At 39.6% G+C, this 16,959-nt stretch overlaps 2 protein-coding genes across 2 annotated transcripts in view; one reads left to right on the top strand and one right to left on the bottom strand.

The window, feature by feature from the left end:
- KCTD3 (potassium channel tetramerization domain containing 3) overlaps nucleotides 1–13,936 on the top strand; it is a 52,420-nt gene extending 38,484 nt beyond the window's left edge. Inside the window, exons 11-18 of the mRNA XM_054981315.1 lie at nucleotides 868–955; nucleotides 1,107–1,223; nucleotides 2,000–2,170; nucleotides 3,048–3,203; nucleotides 4,263–4,359; nucleotides 10,938–11,122; nucleotides 12,142–12,280; nucleotides 12,702–13,936. Of these exons, the coding sequence (XP_054837290.1) occupies nucleotides 868–955; nucleotides 1,107–1,223; nucleotides 2,000–2,170; nucleotides 3,048–3,203; nucleotides 4,263–4,359; nucleotides 10,938–11,122; nucleotides 12,142–12,280; nucleotides 12,702–13,266 (1,518 nt within the window). The 3' untranslated portion in view covers nucleotides 13,267–13,936. The remainder of the gene's footprint in view (nucleotides 1–867; nucleotides 956–1,106; nucleotides 1,224–1,999; nucleotides 2,171–3,047; nucleotides 3,204–4,262; nucleotides 4,360–10,937; nucleotides 11,123–12,141; nucleotides 12,281–12,701) is intronic.
- A 2,742-nt stretch (nucleotides 13,937–16,678) lies between these two features.
- USH2A (usherin) overlaps nucleotides 16,679–16,959 on the bottom strand; it is an 843,391-nt gene continuing 843,110 nt past the window's right edge. The window contains exon 71 of the mRNA XM_054970549.1: nucleotides 16,679–16,768. Coding sequence (XP_054826524.1) covers nucleotides 16,679–16,768 — 90 coding nt within the window. The remainder of the gene's footprint in view (nucleotides 16,769–16,959) is intronic.

Genomic DNA, 16,959 nt, shown 5'->3' with positions numbered 1-16,959 from the left:
TCTGTTGCTGCTTATAACTAATTTTCACAGTCCAGTAGCTGTATGGAATCAGAATATCAGTTTCTCAAATTTGTCAGATAACAAGCTATGGTTAAGCTATAGCCTTAAGCTGGGGCACTTACTGTTATTCACACGTGGAGGAATAGGGGAACAGGACACTTTGCAAGTGTGTCCACTGTCTAGCATTAGTCAGCCAGGAGTCTCATGTGCTGTTTTCTGTGGTCTGCCCCCCCCCGCCCCCATGGCTAGCTATTTGGTATGGGGGGGGGAACTAGCAGACCCAATGATCAGGCTCTAATTTTGTCTGCAGTGTATGTTTGAAAAGGAGGAGGCAGGGGGAGGCAGCATTTTGGAGCTGGGAGGGAGGGGAGCAGGTTGTCATTTGCACCTATTGTCCCCAGTCTACATTGTGCCAAGACCTGAGGAATCTGTCATAAATAAAATTATGGCCAGATTTTCCCCAGTTTTGTGTGTCTGTCATTTTTCTCTCCCTCCCCTTCAGGCGTGTGCCCATTCCAGACACAGGTTATTATTATTATTCATTGTTTTATTAAATTTATATTCCGCTCTCCCCACAAGTAAGCTCAGAGCAGAAGTTGCTTTCAAAAGGTGATAGTGGAGCCTTCTAAAACCAATACTCAGAAATGGACTCACAGCATTGTCATGTATACAAATAGCTCTGATTTAATTCTGATGACATTGGATTAATGGAAGCAATTAGAAAGTACACTATCAGATCTTCACACACAGTTTCTGAAACCATATATTATTTTAGGCCTTCTGAAATTGCTGTGCTTTGAGAATATGAAAAAATAAAGTGGGAACAATGCAAACTTAAATTTAATGTTTCGATTGTATTTGTTCTAGGTTCAAGATGTTGTCCCCATCACCAGTTATGATACTGCTGGATCTTTCCTCCTATTGGGCTGCAATAATGGCTCCATTTATTACATTGGTAAGGCAGGGATGTGTTAAACCTGTGCACTCACTCAGTATTGGTGTTGTGTTGCTTGTTATTTTTTGATTTTTTACAAAATGTTAATGAAGTATGATCTGAATTCCTTCTGTTTGCCAGTTTTAATATAATGAATATATTTATTTTACAGATATGCAGAAATTCCCATTAAGAATGAAGGATAATGATCTTCTGGTGACAGAGCTTTACCATGATCCTTCCAATGATGCTATAACAGCACTTAGTGTTTACCTCACACCTAAAACAAGTTTGTACCATCTTCACTTGTTAACTTGTCTTACAATGAATAGGAACTGTTGTTTTCATATTGATAGTCCACCCCATTATCTAAAGTTACGATGGGTAAACTTTCTTAAGTTCTTTCTAGATTGAGGTTGGCATTTAAAAACAGCATTGGAGAATGCTTGGGGGTGGATGAGTAAACATTTGTAGACCTGTTAATTTACAGAGCTCAATTTCATGACTCCTCCCTTACCATGAGGGCTATTGCATCAGTGCGATGGAGGTCCCTCCCTAGTTGCTGAGAAAGAAAAATGTCTTGGCAGCATTTATCAAGGACCTTAGAAAATAGAGTTTCTAAGGTGCCTGATGTCTTTGGTATTAGCATCAGGTTTCCTGTAGAAAACATGTTCTTTGGCTCCTAGGGGGACTTCCTTAGCAGCATTCAGCCATCAGGGTAAAGGGAAGGAAAAACCTATCTCCCTCCCTGTAAAAACACAAGCAATGACATGCTAGATCAGACCATTGATCCATCCTGCTTCACACAGTGACGAGCCAGATCCCTGGAAGGAAATAGAGCATGGAGGCTACGGCCTGCTCTGATGTTGTTTCGGAGCACTAGTCCTCACAGCCACAGCAGCAGGCTGGTGTGTTCTTCTTTGCTTCATATTAAAATCTGAATCAGAGAAGAAGTAGCAGGAGCATTATGCTTACTTTGTGATACTCACCTTCATTACAAGTTGCTGAGATTTGGGTGATGACAAACATTGTGTATTAAATTATTATTTTGGTCTCTGGTTGTAGGTGTAAGTGGTAATTGGATTGAGATTGCGTATGGCACAAGCTCTGGAGCAGTGCGTGTTATTGTACAGCACCCAGAAACAGTTGGGTCAGGCCCTCAGCTCTTTCAGACTTTCACAGTTCACCGAAGCCCTGTTACAAAGATCATGTTGTCTGAGAAACATTTGGTGTCAGGTAATCTTGTTTGCTGTAAATGTGTGATCTCCTGAATTGTCCTGTATGCTTGCACATGCACCCACTCATGCATGCCCTGAGAGAAAGCAACATTTAATAATGAATAAAAGCCAGTTCCCTGTTTACATTTGATAGTATGCTGTGTTCCAAATGCAGAAGCTCAGCAAAATAAAGATGTGAAGGAACCTGGAGAAGGGCGCGAAATTGCAATGGCTGTATGGTGGGATCAGGTTCACTCTGTTGTCAGCAGTTAGGGCTGGGGTAGCAGCTCTTTCCCCACCTCAGTAGTCCCCAACCTTGTTGCTTTGTTTAATTGAAACAAATGATGGTCGCTAAGCAGTGCAGCCTTTGCTGGCAGACTGTGTTTGGGGAGAGGCAGAGTTACAGAGATGCTCTATCCTTAGATGCATGTTTCTGTTTGTATTGCCCCCTGGAATGCATGGGGATCAAAGTCCAGTTAGCTTCTGATTGGTTTCTCATTATATATAACTGTTCCCTATAAAATTCTTTTTGAGTTACATAGGTCATAACATACTCTTGCTAGTACAAGGTTGCATATTGTGCCAGTATTAACAAAGTCTGCCAGTATACTGTACTTCATTCAAACAAAACCACTCTTTTATTTTACTGTATTCTGCTGAGAGATGGTAGACTTAGTAGGAGACGTAGCACAGATACGTGAAGCCATCTCTAGCTCAAACCCAATATATCTGCACCTTTTCATACTGTTTCTTCTACTTGGGGGAGTTGCATCAAGACCACAGTTTGTGCAAGATTAGTATCAAAAGAGTAGTATTTATAATGTGAAGAGCTTTAGACTTTGAATCAGGATAACAATGTAAAAGCTGGACCCTTTCCTCCCTTGTATTCTTTCTAGTTTGTGCTGATAACAATCATGTTCGGACATGGACAGTGACTCGTTTCAGAGGAATGATTTCAACACAACCGGGATCCACTCCCTTGGCATCGTTCAAAATTTTGTCTTTGGAAGAGACAGAGAGCCATGGCAGTTATTCTTCTGGAAATGATATTGGTAGGAAAAGCATTCAAAATGCAACAACTGGGAAGGTACTCTGTTCTCTGAGCCCATGAATTGGATATTTCTTCCTTAGAGAGAGGGGAAGTTGTCTAGAGTAAACTGGTGTGCTAGGCTGGGTAGGTGGTTGCTTGTGCAATTTAACATAGATTGGAGAACTATTCCATTCAAAGCAGAACTTTTTACCTACACTAGGTGCTTTAAGAAGAAATGATGTACCTTATGAGATTTTTTTTGAGGTGTTAAATTATTGCCAGTAACTTGGGATAAAAAAATTAAATCAGGATTTTTGTCAGTCTTGTACACAAAATTTTTTAGATTGTGTTGCCTATTACAGTAAAATGTCTTTATGAAATAACCTGAATTGGCATATTTATTCTCAACTGAGGATCATAGGGCAATATTATAAATAAGGAAAAAGGGTAGAGTAAGAGTGTTTGGAAGTCAGAGGAAAGCACGGAGCAGCTGAAGTGGTGGAGCAGAGAGGAGAAGGAAGCTTTCAGGCCCGTGCTGCAATGAAAACATGATGGGTGAATTCTCAAAGGTCTTGCTCTAGCCTCACTGCCTCCATTATATGGCCTGCTGGTAGATGTAGTCACCAGTTCCTGCTCAAAGAGGATATCACACACCAACAGTTTCCCAGTTTTTATATAGTGTATTCAAAAAGGGCGTCTGTTGTTTTTCAAGTTTAAAATTAGACTTGCAAATGTTATGTGAAAATTAAACAAGATCGATATGTATGTTTTGCGTAACAGGAGGGTTGTAACTATTTTAAGGTGGTTGTCACCAGCTAAACTCCAGTAGCCCTCTATCACATAACAACAACTACTAATTGTTACCTGGAAGAAGCAATTGTCTTTTGCTTTGAAAATGTGGTTCCAGTATTGGATTAAACATTTAGTATTTAGCCCCTGGACATCTGTTTCCAAAAGATGCTCAGGTTTTTGAGTGCATAGAACTATAAAGTTATAGTATAATGTTTAATACGCCATTTTACCGATTTCAAGAATGTTTGTGAGCCTTAAAGGTAGTTGCTCTTTTCTTTTGGATTCACAGGGCCATTTGGTGAGCGTGATGATCAACAGGTATTTATCCAAAAAGTTGTTCCCATCACAAACAAACTGTTTGTGAGGCTGTCTTCTACTGGGAAAAGGTAATTCCAGTGCAGTACTGTATTTTAAAAACTTACGTCCTGTACTCCTCAGCCAGTGCAAGCTCTCAAGATAACATACAGTACCTTGCATTTTGTAAACTATGAAAACAGAAATATATATTAAATTGACCGTTAAAAAATACAAACTCAAAATGCCTATCTATGTAAGATTAACCAGCTTTGCACTAGGCCAATGGTTGAAGGGAGGGCATTCCATAATTGGGGCTTCCACAGCTACATCGGCCCTTTCTGTCAATACTCCATGTCCTGAGCAAATTGCCCATTGTTTAGATTCTTTAGTTAAGCTATATTCAGGGTCTGTTCAGGAGCAAATTTGATGTTAGATTGTCAAGCTCAAAATATTCTGTGCAAGTGCTGATGACTGGCTGGAAACTAGTAGCCTGACATTATCATCCTTGAATCAGAGGATGGCAAATGGAATTTCTGCGTAAGTGTGGATATCATTGTGGCTGATAAAATCTGGGTTTCCTCTGTTATGCTTGTGCTGCTTTTTTTCTTGAATCTGGTGAACCATTGTGATGCCAAGGCTCCTTGCCTAATAGAGGTAGGAACATAAAAGAAACAGGAAATGGGCATAGAGAAAGGACTACTTCCCTGATGACATTGTTCACTGGTGTCCTAGAGTAGCTGGCATCTTTTGGAAGAAAAACAGGACAGGATCTTTATATCTGTGAAGGCCACTACTTGTGCACTGGATCCTTTCTCATCTTGTCTGCTAAAATATTGTGAAGACCACATAAATGAGCTTTTGATGCCTATCAAGACATCTCCTTTCCTCAGCCAGTAAAAGAGATGGTCATCTGCCCACTATTTAAAACATCAGCCATAGAAAAAAACTACATAGTCAATTATTGCTTAGTCTATAATCTGCCCTTTCTGGGATTGAGAGAGCAGTAGCTGACCAGCTCCATGGTTTCTTAGATAACTCTTGTGCTTTGGCTACTTTTCTGTCTGGTTTTAGGTTGGGCAATGGGATAGAGACAGCTCCGATGACTTGATGACCTTTGTCTGAATATAGATGAAGGCCATGCATCTTTGTTGCTCCTCTTGGATCTATATACAGCCTTTGATACAGTAGATCATGCCATCCTTTTGAGACATTTGGAGGCAGAAGTTAAGTATCAGGAAATGTCTTGAACTGATTTAAATTGTTCCTCATGTAACAGACTCAGAGGATTGCTGTGAGTGACCAGGTATCTTCAGTGGGAATTATCTTGCCTGGTTCCACAAGACACAATCTTATTTCTGCTGTTATTTAACTACTATATAAAGCCTTTAGGAGAAATCACTTGTAGCTATGGAATTGGATGTCATCAATATTTAGGTGACACGCAGCTCTATATCTCACTATCCAAATCATTTGGTGATGCAGTAGAGGTCCTCAATCGCTGCCTGACAGCTGTGGTTAAATGACTGAAAGAAAACAGAATGAAATTGAACCCAGATAAGATGGAAGCGCTGCTGGTTGGGAAGTTTCAGTGTTTTTTTTTTAAAACTACAAAACTACAAACTACAAACAGAAAAAGGAAAAAAGAAACAAGGGGGGAGGGAAAAAACAACATAAGAACACAAACTACAACTACAAGTATTGAATTCCCTTCATAATACAATTATTTAAAGTTAAACTTTCTAATATGCTATTAGATTGGTAGATCTTATAAGATACGATCTACAGTCAGGATCAGGTCTTCTTCCCCCCCTTGCGTCTCGGTCTCAGTTCTCTTTGAACAGCTACAATAGCTGCGCTCACTCCCTCCTCCCCACTCCCCCCTTCAGATTCTGGATCTTCTTCTTGCTCGAACTCTTGATGATTAAGCACAAAATCCCTCAGCTGTACTTTCGATATTATCTTGTAGGCTTGGTCTTTATATCTAAACCAGATACCTTCCGGAAATAACCATTTGTATTTTATATCACGCTTTCTCAGAAGAGCTGCAAACCTTTTGTATTTGAATCTTCTTTTCCGAGCTAGAAATGGAATGTCCTTCAATATCTTAACCTTGTTGCCAAGAAAGTCCAAGTCCACGTTAGTCGAATTATATAAAATGGTGTCCTGAGTCATCTTAGATGAAAAGTCAATAATAATCTCACGAGGCAGCTGACGCTTCGTTGCATATTTTGAAGATGTTTGTAGCTCTCACGAGTGTTGCATTTTCACGAGTAGATTTCTCTGCCTCGAGCGCTACATCTTTAGTGGTTTTCACTTCATTTTCAACTGAACCAACCCTTTGTCCAATTTCATTTAGCCTATCAACAAAGGGCTTCATATCTTCAACGACCGACCGTTTAACCACCTCTTCAAGAATCTCTCCCTTCCCCTGCAACGCAGCCAAAACCGATTTGCCCACAGCAGGGCTCTGCTTTTTCGTCGCCATCTTGGGCGGGGGGGGGGGGGAGTCCGCCAACTAAGTTCCAAAACTCAATGAAGGGGAAGATATCCGAACCTTCTTAAGCTTCAACTCCCACCAATCCTTCACATATGCTTAAAGTAACAGAAGGGATCCGCTTACTTACAGGTTTTCACCTTAAATCTGCTTGTTGCTGTTCTCCATGGCCCGGCAACACGCGATGTGCTGCGCAAGTCTGCCGGCCTCCATAGGAGCAGACGGGCTATTTACCCCCTGGATCGACTTCAGGGGGCTCTTCCTGCAGCGCTCCGGACCCTGACCCCCTACCTGGGAGTCCTGGGGGTTAACCCTCGCAGGTCAACCACCCGGTCAGGCTGCTCGGCCGCTTCCTCCCGGACCTGCGGAGAGGAGCGTCCGACATGGCGGGGAAAACGAAACCGAATCGGGAAGTTTCAGTTTTTGAAGTACATTGTGCTTTTCGCTTTAGATGGCGTTCAGTTGACCCTTGTTGACTTGGTTGAGCCTAGGGTTTATACTGTATCCAGCACTGCTGCGAGAGAGTCAAATGCAGCTGCTAAAAAGACTTTCTCCCAACTCAGACTAGCTTGGAAGATGACCCTCTACATTTATACAACAAATCTGGCCACCTGGATTCATGCCACAGTAACATGGAGACTAGACTACTATAATGCATTCTACGTTGGTCTCCCCCCAGTTTGGAGATTCCAGCTTGTACAGAATGCCACAGCTTGACTATTATCAGGAGCTAGGCAGATCATGCATATTATCCCCATTTTGTAGTCACTCCATTGGTTACCCATCAGTTACCAACCTCAAATCAAGGTTTTGGCTATTTCATACAAAGCCCTTCGTGGCTATGGTCCCTCATATCTCCAGGGTTGCAGATTTCTCTGTATGATCCACCATGGCAGCTTCGCTCACCTGGACAGGGCCTTCTGCAGATACCATGTTGCAGTTGGGAAAAATAAACAGCTGCCCATACATGTGCATTATCTGTGGTGTCTCCCACCTTATGGAATGGCCTGCCTGAAGAGGTTGGGAAAGCTCCTGCTCTCTTGATTTCCGCCAACTCTGCAAAACTGAATTATTCAGGAGGACTTTTTTCTCAGATGGACTTTTTTCTCAGGTAATAGGACTGTATTTCAAAAATAGCTCAGAGAGCTCCTTTGGTAAAGGACAGTTACTGTAGTCTATACTACTGGGTACTATTGGTTGATGAAGATATGGTCCTATTGGGTAGTTTCCAAATCATTAAGTATGTCATGTTTACTTACTTATGCTTTGCTTCAGCAACGTTTCATCTCTGTATTCTGATTTATGCTTGTTTTCAAATTTCTGAAATCCCATACTCTATTGTATCTTCATTGAATGTCCCAGTCATATAGACTTGTACTGTGTAATCCACCCTGTCTCAGTGAGAGAGGCAGAGCATAAATAACATAAATAAATCTTGTCCAAGATTGTCATCATAGACAAACTGTTCTTAGAAGCCTATGTGTAATAGACATACCTGCACTGACCTGCTGGTGCTGACTGCTCTTGTCAAAGGATGAAGCAGAGGATGGGCATGCCCAGGGTGTGCACCATAGAGCCTGTGTGGTACAGTATGTTCTACCTCACTCAGTGTATTACTAAATATTTAGCCCATTTCTAGCATCCTGTAACAACTCTATGGCTGATGTAAATACCCTACACAAATCAGCAATAATCCATGGTCCCTTTTCAAATCTACCAGGTTCAATATGTATAGAACACAAACTAAATTGACAGAGTAGTGACAAGGGGCAGCGGGTTGTCCACATTACATTGGCTTGGGTAGGGAGGACACACTGCTAAGCTATTGTCTGCCTCTCCCTCAGATCTGAAATTGACCACGTATGTATCTTTGCTATCTTTAATGAGCAAGTTTGAAAACTGATATAAAATAGGTGGAAGTGTTGGGAGATCTAAATGTGGATTTCAGAAATGTGCCAGAGACTCTGGTAAGCAGTGGTTGGGATGATGTGGTGGAAAAGATTTTTGCCATGGTGGTAATTTTTGGGATTCCCTCCGTCCCTTGAAGTAGTTGACCATATATCCCTACAGTGTGTAGTTACTTATATGCAAGGTCTTGACACAAATCTGTACAAATTATCTGTTCTGATATTGTTGTAATATAGGAGTGAGAGCTGTTCCTTGAATTCAGGTTTCTGTATAGTATTTCCTGAATGTCTATGTTATATCTTAACCTCCCTTCAGCCATTAGTTTCTTGGCTGTGATCAGAATAAATGAAATGAAAATGTTGCGGCATCCAGCATTTTGTAGCAGATGCCTATTATTCTGTGTGTCATTTGACAAATTTGTTTTACCTATCACTAAAATGGATTTACTGTGCTATGGGAATGTTTCAGAGAATGAAAATGTTTGAGACCAAGAACCTGGATACAAGGATATAGAAGGACAAAAAATCCATTTGTGTCTTGGCTTGTATCATAACAGTAAAATGTGTATTTTACAACCCTAGTTTACTTACAAGCAGGATTGCTTTTAACTTTCACTTTTTTAATGGCCATTTAATTATATCCCTTATTTTAGAGCTCTCTTCTGTTCCTCCCATATGCTAGTGTGTATTGCTACCTTTCATAAAAAAATGATAGGTTGCCTGGCTGTTTAAAACAAAATGAAATCCAAAGATGTGGAAACAGCAGCTAAAGTGTTCTTGAAAGCCCTGGATACTAGTTAAAGAAAATAGTACTGTTCTAAAATTGAAACTGCTAGTACAACTGTGGCCACTAATAGCGATTCACCAGCACACAGTATCTGTAACACATGGCCTATCGTTTCTTATTACTTAATCTTGTAATGAATAAAACTCTTAAAGAGAATCAATCTTCTCTGCATCAAAGTTCATTACGTAAAATCATAAACAACTGTTACAGAAATTAATCAAGAGTACATTTTTGGAGCACCTAGATTATCTCTTTGATGGCTTGTTTGTTTTTAAGTAAATAACATTAGAAGCTTGTAATATGGTTGGAGACCAAATTATCATCCCAATATATGTTATAAATCACTATGATTTAATGTTCTGTCCATGTACAGGAAGAAACTGCCACATGTTTATTAAAATAGGTGTTGTATTAGGGTAAATTTTAACATAATAACTCAAAGCCTGTTCAACTTTGACCTCTTTCTGTTCTCCATCTCTTTGATTACTGCAGGCATCGTCTAATCAACCCGTGCCTCCTACATGTTAATTAAAACCTGCATTCATGTATACATACACATTTGCTCTCAGAAATAATTGCATTGGTGATCAGTTCCCATGATAGCAATTTGCTTGGGGCACATTCAGAAGTTGCACATCCTTTCTTATGCAATTACTCCTCAACTGCTGTGGGACCATCTACTCTTTTTCATGTAGAGATGGTTTCTTTTACTAAGCAGTAGTAGTCCTGGACCTAGCCACAGAAGCATACTCATTAGTGTTTTTGAATTAGTTCCATTTTTAAAGGATTAAATATTTCAGAAGAACCCTTTTGACTGCTGTAGAATACTTCCATAGCTTTTGGGAGAGGGGAGTGTGAGCCTCTGAACATGGTGTAAGCTACAAGCTGAAATTCAAGGATTCTATCTTGCCGGGTCCTTTTCTTGTCTTGTTTCTCTAGGAATAGAAGCAGTATTTTAATATTGGATCACTATAGAAATGTATAACAGAGCATTTTTAAAAATATGCTGGGTCATGGTGCTGAAGAAATTATGGCTGCCACCATATGAGACCTCCGTTGGTGGATGTAGCAGAGCAAGCTCTGTGATCACCTTGGGCTCCTTTTCATTCCCTGTCACCACACTGCTGTACTAGTTGTCCACTTAACACATTTGTCTATGAGGATAATTTACAAAATGAACTTGCTACAAAGTCTGCCATATACTGTAAGAAGTAATGTTAGATACTATTCAGCTAAATTTCATTTTAATTAGATGTGGATAGTAAGAGGTTATGTCAAATATTTGTTTTTAAAAGTTAAAGAACTGATAGTTAAAAGGATCTATAGGTGGATGCTTTACAATTTACTATTACAACTCTTAATAATTTTTAAGCTTTTACCTGAACATAAGTGTCTTTAAGTCTTAGGAAAAGTATATGGCGCAACCCTTTGGTTTGCAAATTCCTTAACTAATGTACCATTTGCTCCTCTTTTGTGCAGAATCTGTGAGATTCAAGCAGTTGACTGCACTACAATTTCATCCTTCACAGTACGGGAATGTGAAGGATCCAGTAGGATGGGCTCAAGACCACGGCGCTACCTCTTCACTGGACACGTAAATGGCAGTATTCAAATGTGGGACTTGACCACAGCAATGGATATGGTTAATAAAAGTGAAGAAAAAGGTAGTTGTCTTGATGTAGACTCTGAACTATATCCTCTAGTTTAACTGATCCTTCTGTTGGAGGGAAGGATTCAGACTTTGTGTGGTAGACAATATGGTAGGTTACAGGCCACTTAATTCAGTAGAGGGACTGGGACCAGCATACCTAAGGGACCGTCTCTCCCCGTATGTGCCCCAAAGAGCACTTCGTTCAACCAGAAAACATCTGGTGGTCCCTGGCCCTAGGGAGGCTCGGCTGGCCTCTACCAGGGCCAGGGCCTTTTCGGTCCTGGCCCCAACCTGCTGGAACTCTCTGTCTGAGGACACTCAGTCCTGCCAGGATCTTGTATCATTTAGGCGGGCCTGTAAGACAGAAATGTTCTGCCAGACATATGGTGGAGGCTAATTTTAGTCCATCAGTGCTGAGCCTTCCACCAGTCTCCTTCTATAAGGGGTTATGGAGGGTCCACTGCTGGCTGCCCCGAAAAGGGACATCTATCTGTCCGCCACTACTACCCCTTTTTGTATGCTGATGGGAAGGAGTGCAAGACTGCCCGTCTTGGAATGGTTTTATTGATTGCTGGTTTTATGCTGTGTTTATTGTTTTTATGTTGTATTTTAACCAGTGTTGTACCTCGCCCTGAGCCTGCTTGTGGGGTGGGCGGGCTAAAAATATAATTAATTATATTGATTGATTGATTGATTGATTGATTGATTGATTGATTGATTGATTGATTGATTGATTGATTAATAAAGGGTTAAATTTAAAAAGACAAGATACATGGAAGATGGGTATTTGGTCACAAATTATTCTGTAGGATGCTGTTTTCCCCTGTATTGGAAGAGACTGGGATGGGTAGTATGGAATGATGTTACAGATTTCTTGAGTGCCACTTCAGATGTGTGACTCGACCTGATCTGGTCTTGAACTTGAACAAGGTGGTGGTCTTGAAGGATTGTTATGCTGGCCATTTATGACCATTAAGGTTAAATTGTTTAAGTTTTGGTCACTGTTTTCTCTGTCTTCCCCCCACCCCCCAGATGTTGGAGGTCCGACTGAGGAAGAATTGCTTAAGCTTTTGGATCAGTGTGACCTGAGTACATCTCGCTGTGCAACTCCTAATATCAGTCCAGCTACTTCAGTGATGCAGCAAAGCCGTCTGCGTGAATCAAGCTCCAGGTAAATCTGGCATCACCATGTTTGCGTATGTCAGCGGCAGTAGGCCCAGTTTCTTTTCTAATGGAATTGACTTTTCAACTCTGAAAGATTCCAATTAGCATGTTTATAAACATGAGTCAGTCATCTTCTGTATTTTCGGTGCAAGGTGCAAGTTGAAGATGTTCAGTTTATTGTTTTGTAAATTTGTCAGGATGGGAGGATCTAAGAAGTTTGTGGCTTTTTCTCTTAAGACTAGTACATTCCAGTATTACATACAATAGAGAGCTCTGTGACACAGTTTATAATATAAATTAGATGGCAATCAGTTGCCAGACACTAGACTTGTAGCTTGGAAGCAGATAATGGCACAAGTTTCTACTTTGAGATGTTGAGTAAGACAAGTACATTAATAGATTTACTTCTGTGTGTAAAATATTTTCAGCCTCCAGTTGCAGCACCGTGAAACAATTCATGAAACTGCTACATACGGCTCCATACGACCATATAGGGAGAGCCCTTTATTAGCCAGAGCCCGGCGGACAGAGAGCTTTCACAGTTACAGAGAGATTCAGACTTTTAATTTGAACAAAAATATGGTTGACAAAGCTGTACCTCAGAATGGTAACCAGAGTCCTGTACAGACAGAAGTGAAGAAGATAGGTGAAAACTTTTCTGACAAAAAGTCCTCAGCATCAGCACTTGAGGTCAGAGCTACCCGAGCATTAGAAGGTGGAACTGAATTTCAGAAAGTGCCTGAAAGTACTTCAGAGTTGAAGAAAAGAGGAATTGACGAAGAAAATGAAGCCAAAGCAGATAATAAAAAGAAAGGTGGATTTGAAGGAGGAGGGTTCTTGGGAAGGAAGAAAGCACCTCACCTGGTATCTTCACCAAATATTGGGGAAGCTGGGGCTGAGGCACCCAGTGTGGCATCTCCATCGCCTACAAAGACAACTATTTCTCCACGTCATAAGAAAAGTGACTCTTCCTGTCAGGATTATACCTTGTGAAAGTGCTGATGGATATTTATACCTAAGAGATATATGAAAAGTTTTAACACTAAACTGGATGGAATGTTTACATTTATATATTTGTGGACAGTCTTGTCTGTGGTGGTCGGACTGATGGTATTTGAAGTGGAATATAGCAGTACATGGGAACACATCATTCTGCAGAAAGAACTTGGCTTCAAGCACAACCAACAGAAACATTTTAAAGTGTTCTAAATTGGTGTTCACTTTGTATGATACTAATATAAAGTCCAGTTCTGGTACATACCCTTGATTTCAAGCCATGTTTAATGCAGGCTGGCATGCACTACCATTTATGTTGTATGTATTTTCTGTTGTATGTAATTTTTTCTCCCATTCAACCTGTCTCCTGACATGCTACATGTTAAATGTCTGTTGTCTACTTATTGATCTTCAGTCACCTCATCTTACAATTTCCATACAATTCCTTACTGAGAATAATAATGGAATGAAGGGGGCACAACTACTTTATAAGGTTTGTCTCTTCTGTTGAATGACCCTATTTTATTGTATTCATGATCTCTGCATACATTATCTTCATATGGTGCAACTTTGTTAATCATACTGCAATTCTAAATGTCTTGTTATGGATGCTATAAACATATTATTTTGCATACATTTGTCTTGATAGTAAAGTACAAAGAATTTATTACCTGTGTGTTCTTGTTTTACTTAAACCACTAGTGGGTCTAACCCTGCACTCCTAGAAAATCCTCTTAGTCATGAACATGAGATTATCTTCAAGGCACATACAGATTGCATTTTCAGAGCCTACTGGATCAGAAGATTGAGATCTAAACCTTCATTTATTCATTCTGTTGTTCTGAATTACTCCTTTGATTTAAACTCTGTCCATGCCTCTGCATTATGTTATCATGGACTACCTTGGGCAGGGTAGAGGTGGTCCCAAACGTGCCCAGTGGTGGCAAGATGACTGGAGAAAAGCTGCTGCTACTGCTGTGTTGGAAATGGGAAGGCATGGAAAGGCCCCAAAGCAACTACTCAGGTGAGTGAGAAGATTTGCTCTGCCGCTGCTGTGCTTGTGGGGGGCTGGGAGGTGACACACAAAGACACCAGGCACCTCCATATGCCTCTCAAGCAAGTAAGGAGAGACTGTGCTTTTTAGACATAAAAAACCCGCATACATCATTCAGATGTAAGACATGGTGCGGCAGGGAATGCGTCCTCATTAGAACCAGTGTTGTCAATGCCTCTTTTAGACTTTTCACCTAGCCAGGAACTTTTTCACTTTTCAGGAACATTGTTAAAGGAGGTATTACTGTAAAATTAGTTCCAATACTGCCCTCTCAGCTTCTGTTCAACCACCTCAAATATGCAGATTTTTTTATGATAGGTATTCAGAAACTCAGACCAGGGTTTACCTAACCGAAGCCATCCTCAGTCAACAGCCTGAGAGTATTTATGATCTATATCAAAAAAGATTCAAATATTCCATGAAACAAAGTTAAATATTTTTATTTATCAGGATAATATCCTACAGATGGATACTAGATTATATTTGTGTGTTATGGAAAATATTTAGGCTTTAGCATTATCATTGCTACAGTCTTGAAGTATAATAGGTAAGAAATAATAATTGAGCATTTATCAGTCACAAATTAATACTTTCTTTTTCTTTTCACCAATACATGATCAAACAGTCTAGAAAGGTAGAAATCTAGCTATTAATACAGAAGATTATAATCCATAAACCATCTAGTCAGAATACTTACATAAACCTTACTGTTCCTAAGCAAGTGTGATTATAAGCCCAAATACAGTTTAAACATATCAATACTCTTCCCTTGTGCTCATTAGCAGCCCAAGTTTATACAGTGGCTTTGTTTTTAGTAGCACATAATACTAAACTACTAGAGCTAAAATCCTGTACAATTACTGAGTGCTTGGCTTAAAATGGCAATAAGATACTGTAAAACAATCCTGTCACAGCATTACTATATATTACTACTGCAGCTGTGCCACAGCTAAAAAAACTGATGGCTACTTTTGTGTGGTTGTAGTTTTGTTCATTCATTGGTAAAGTAGTATCTCACAACTTACTCTGTGATGCTGTACTAATAAAGCATAGAACAGGGACAATATAAATCTAGTCCATGTATTATTTCATCCTGTGTCCAACAGAATAACAATATGTCCACCTGCTATTGATAAGATCAATCAAGCAAATACATCTTCTCATAGCTGGTACACAGTGATACATTTTGCTCAAATTTGACTCCTGCTGAATACAGTTGGTGAGACTTAGGGTTGAATGTGACCATAATTGGGCTCATAAAACAATTTTCTTTCTTCCAGTGTCTCACAAAATCCTGGGCATCACAGAGACAGCATAGTGGGAGATGGCAGTGGAAGAGGCAATCAGAAATCTTGAGTGAGTGGAAGTGCTGTTTGTGGAAGCGGTGGCACAGGATCCTAACTTAAGTGTTGTTGTTTTTTAAAATTACTGGAAAATTTTCTAAATGATTTCAGAACATGTGAGCCAGTGTGGCATAACTACTGTAAATAAGGTCTTGCTGGGATAACAATGTATTTAAAATTCATTTAAAGGAGAAGTTGGCATGCTCTGTTAGAATCTTGGTTACCACAACTTTTTTAACATTCTTGTCAGATCATAGGGTGATCATTACTGATTTGAGTCTGAACACACAATTCTTCCATAAATGAGCAACTGTTGCCTTTCCTGCTCATGTCCTAGTTTATTTTTTAAATTTTTCCCTTTCTCCAAGGAGCTTAAACTGTATCTCTCTGTTTTATACACAGAACATTCTTGTGCAGTTACTAGTAGGTTAAGACAGTGGCTGACCTGTGGTCACCCCATGAGCTTCATGATTGATTGAGGATTTAAACTCAGGTCTTGTGTGACCATTCCAGTACTCTGGTGTTCTACCTGGCATTTAATGTGTTGAATCTGGAGTCCTTCATATCTTAAATATGTGTTGATTCCTGTCAAGTCTTTTAAATTAAGTGGAAATGTTGATAGTAGGAGTTTGATAACTGCCTAACCTAATATTGTACAATCAACATTTCCTAGTATACTGTTGTAAAGATAAGCTAGCAAGGGTAACTAGTTACTAGCTGATTTGCATTATTTAATACATAATTTTTAAAATGTGTGTGTATATAATTTACTATATAAATTTATTTTTAAAAGATCTGCAATAAATTGAAGTCTTATCTCTGTTACAAATGCTACTGTACAATATTTACAGTAATGAACAAAGGAATTCAAGTTGCTGCTTCTCTGATAGATCGATCATTACCTCTGCTAAAGTTGCAATAGGCACATGTATCACAATAGCTTAACAAGGCAAATGTATTCAGTTGGAATTAGAGACTAACAGTATCCTTTTGCCTGTTATGGAGATGCAACTCACAAGTGTGTGTCAGTAAATGTTGTATGTTCTTTTGTGACAGTGCTGAAGCCTTTAATAGCACTCACAAGATCTTCATCATCCACATACTAAAAAAAAAAAAAAGTTATTTGAAAGTTAAACAAGTTTTGCATTCCAGTTAGGAGTCTATTACCCTTCCTTCTCCTACCTTCCCATAAATGACATTAAGTGCATTTATTAAGAACCAAATAAGGTGGTTTCTAAAATGAGTTTTCTTAATAGTAGTTTGTTCAAAAGCTAGATGTATCATTTTACAAAC

This window comes from Eublepharis macularius, chromosome 1 (genome assembly GCF_028583425.1).
Source record: "Eublepharis macularius isolate TG4126 chromosome 1, MPM_Emac_v1.0, whole genome shotgun sequence".
In the NCBI taxonomy this organism is placed as follows: Eukaryota; Metazoa; Chordata; class Lepidosauria; order Squamata; family Eublepharidae; genus Eublepharis; species Eublepharis macularius.
Note: the sequence above shows the minus strand (reverse complement) of the source record. Positions and strands in the feature narration are given on the sequence as shown.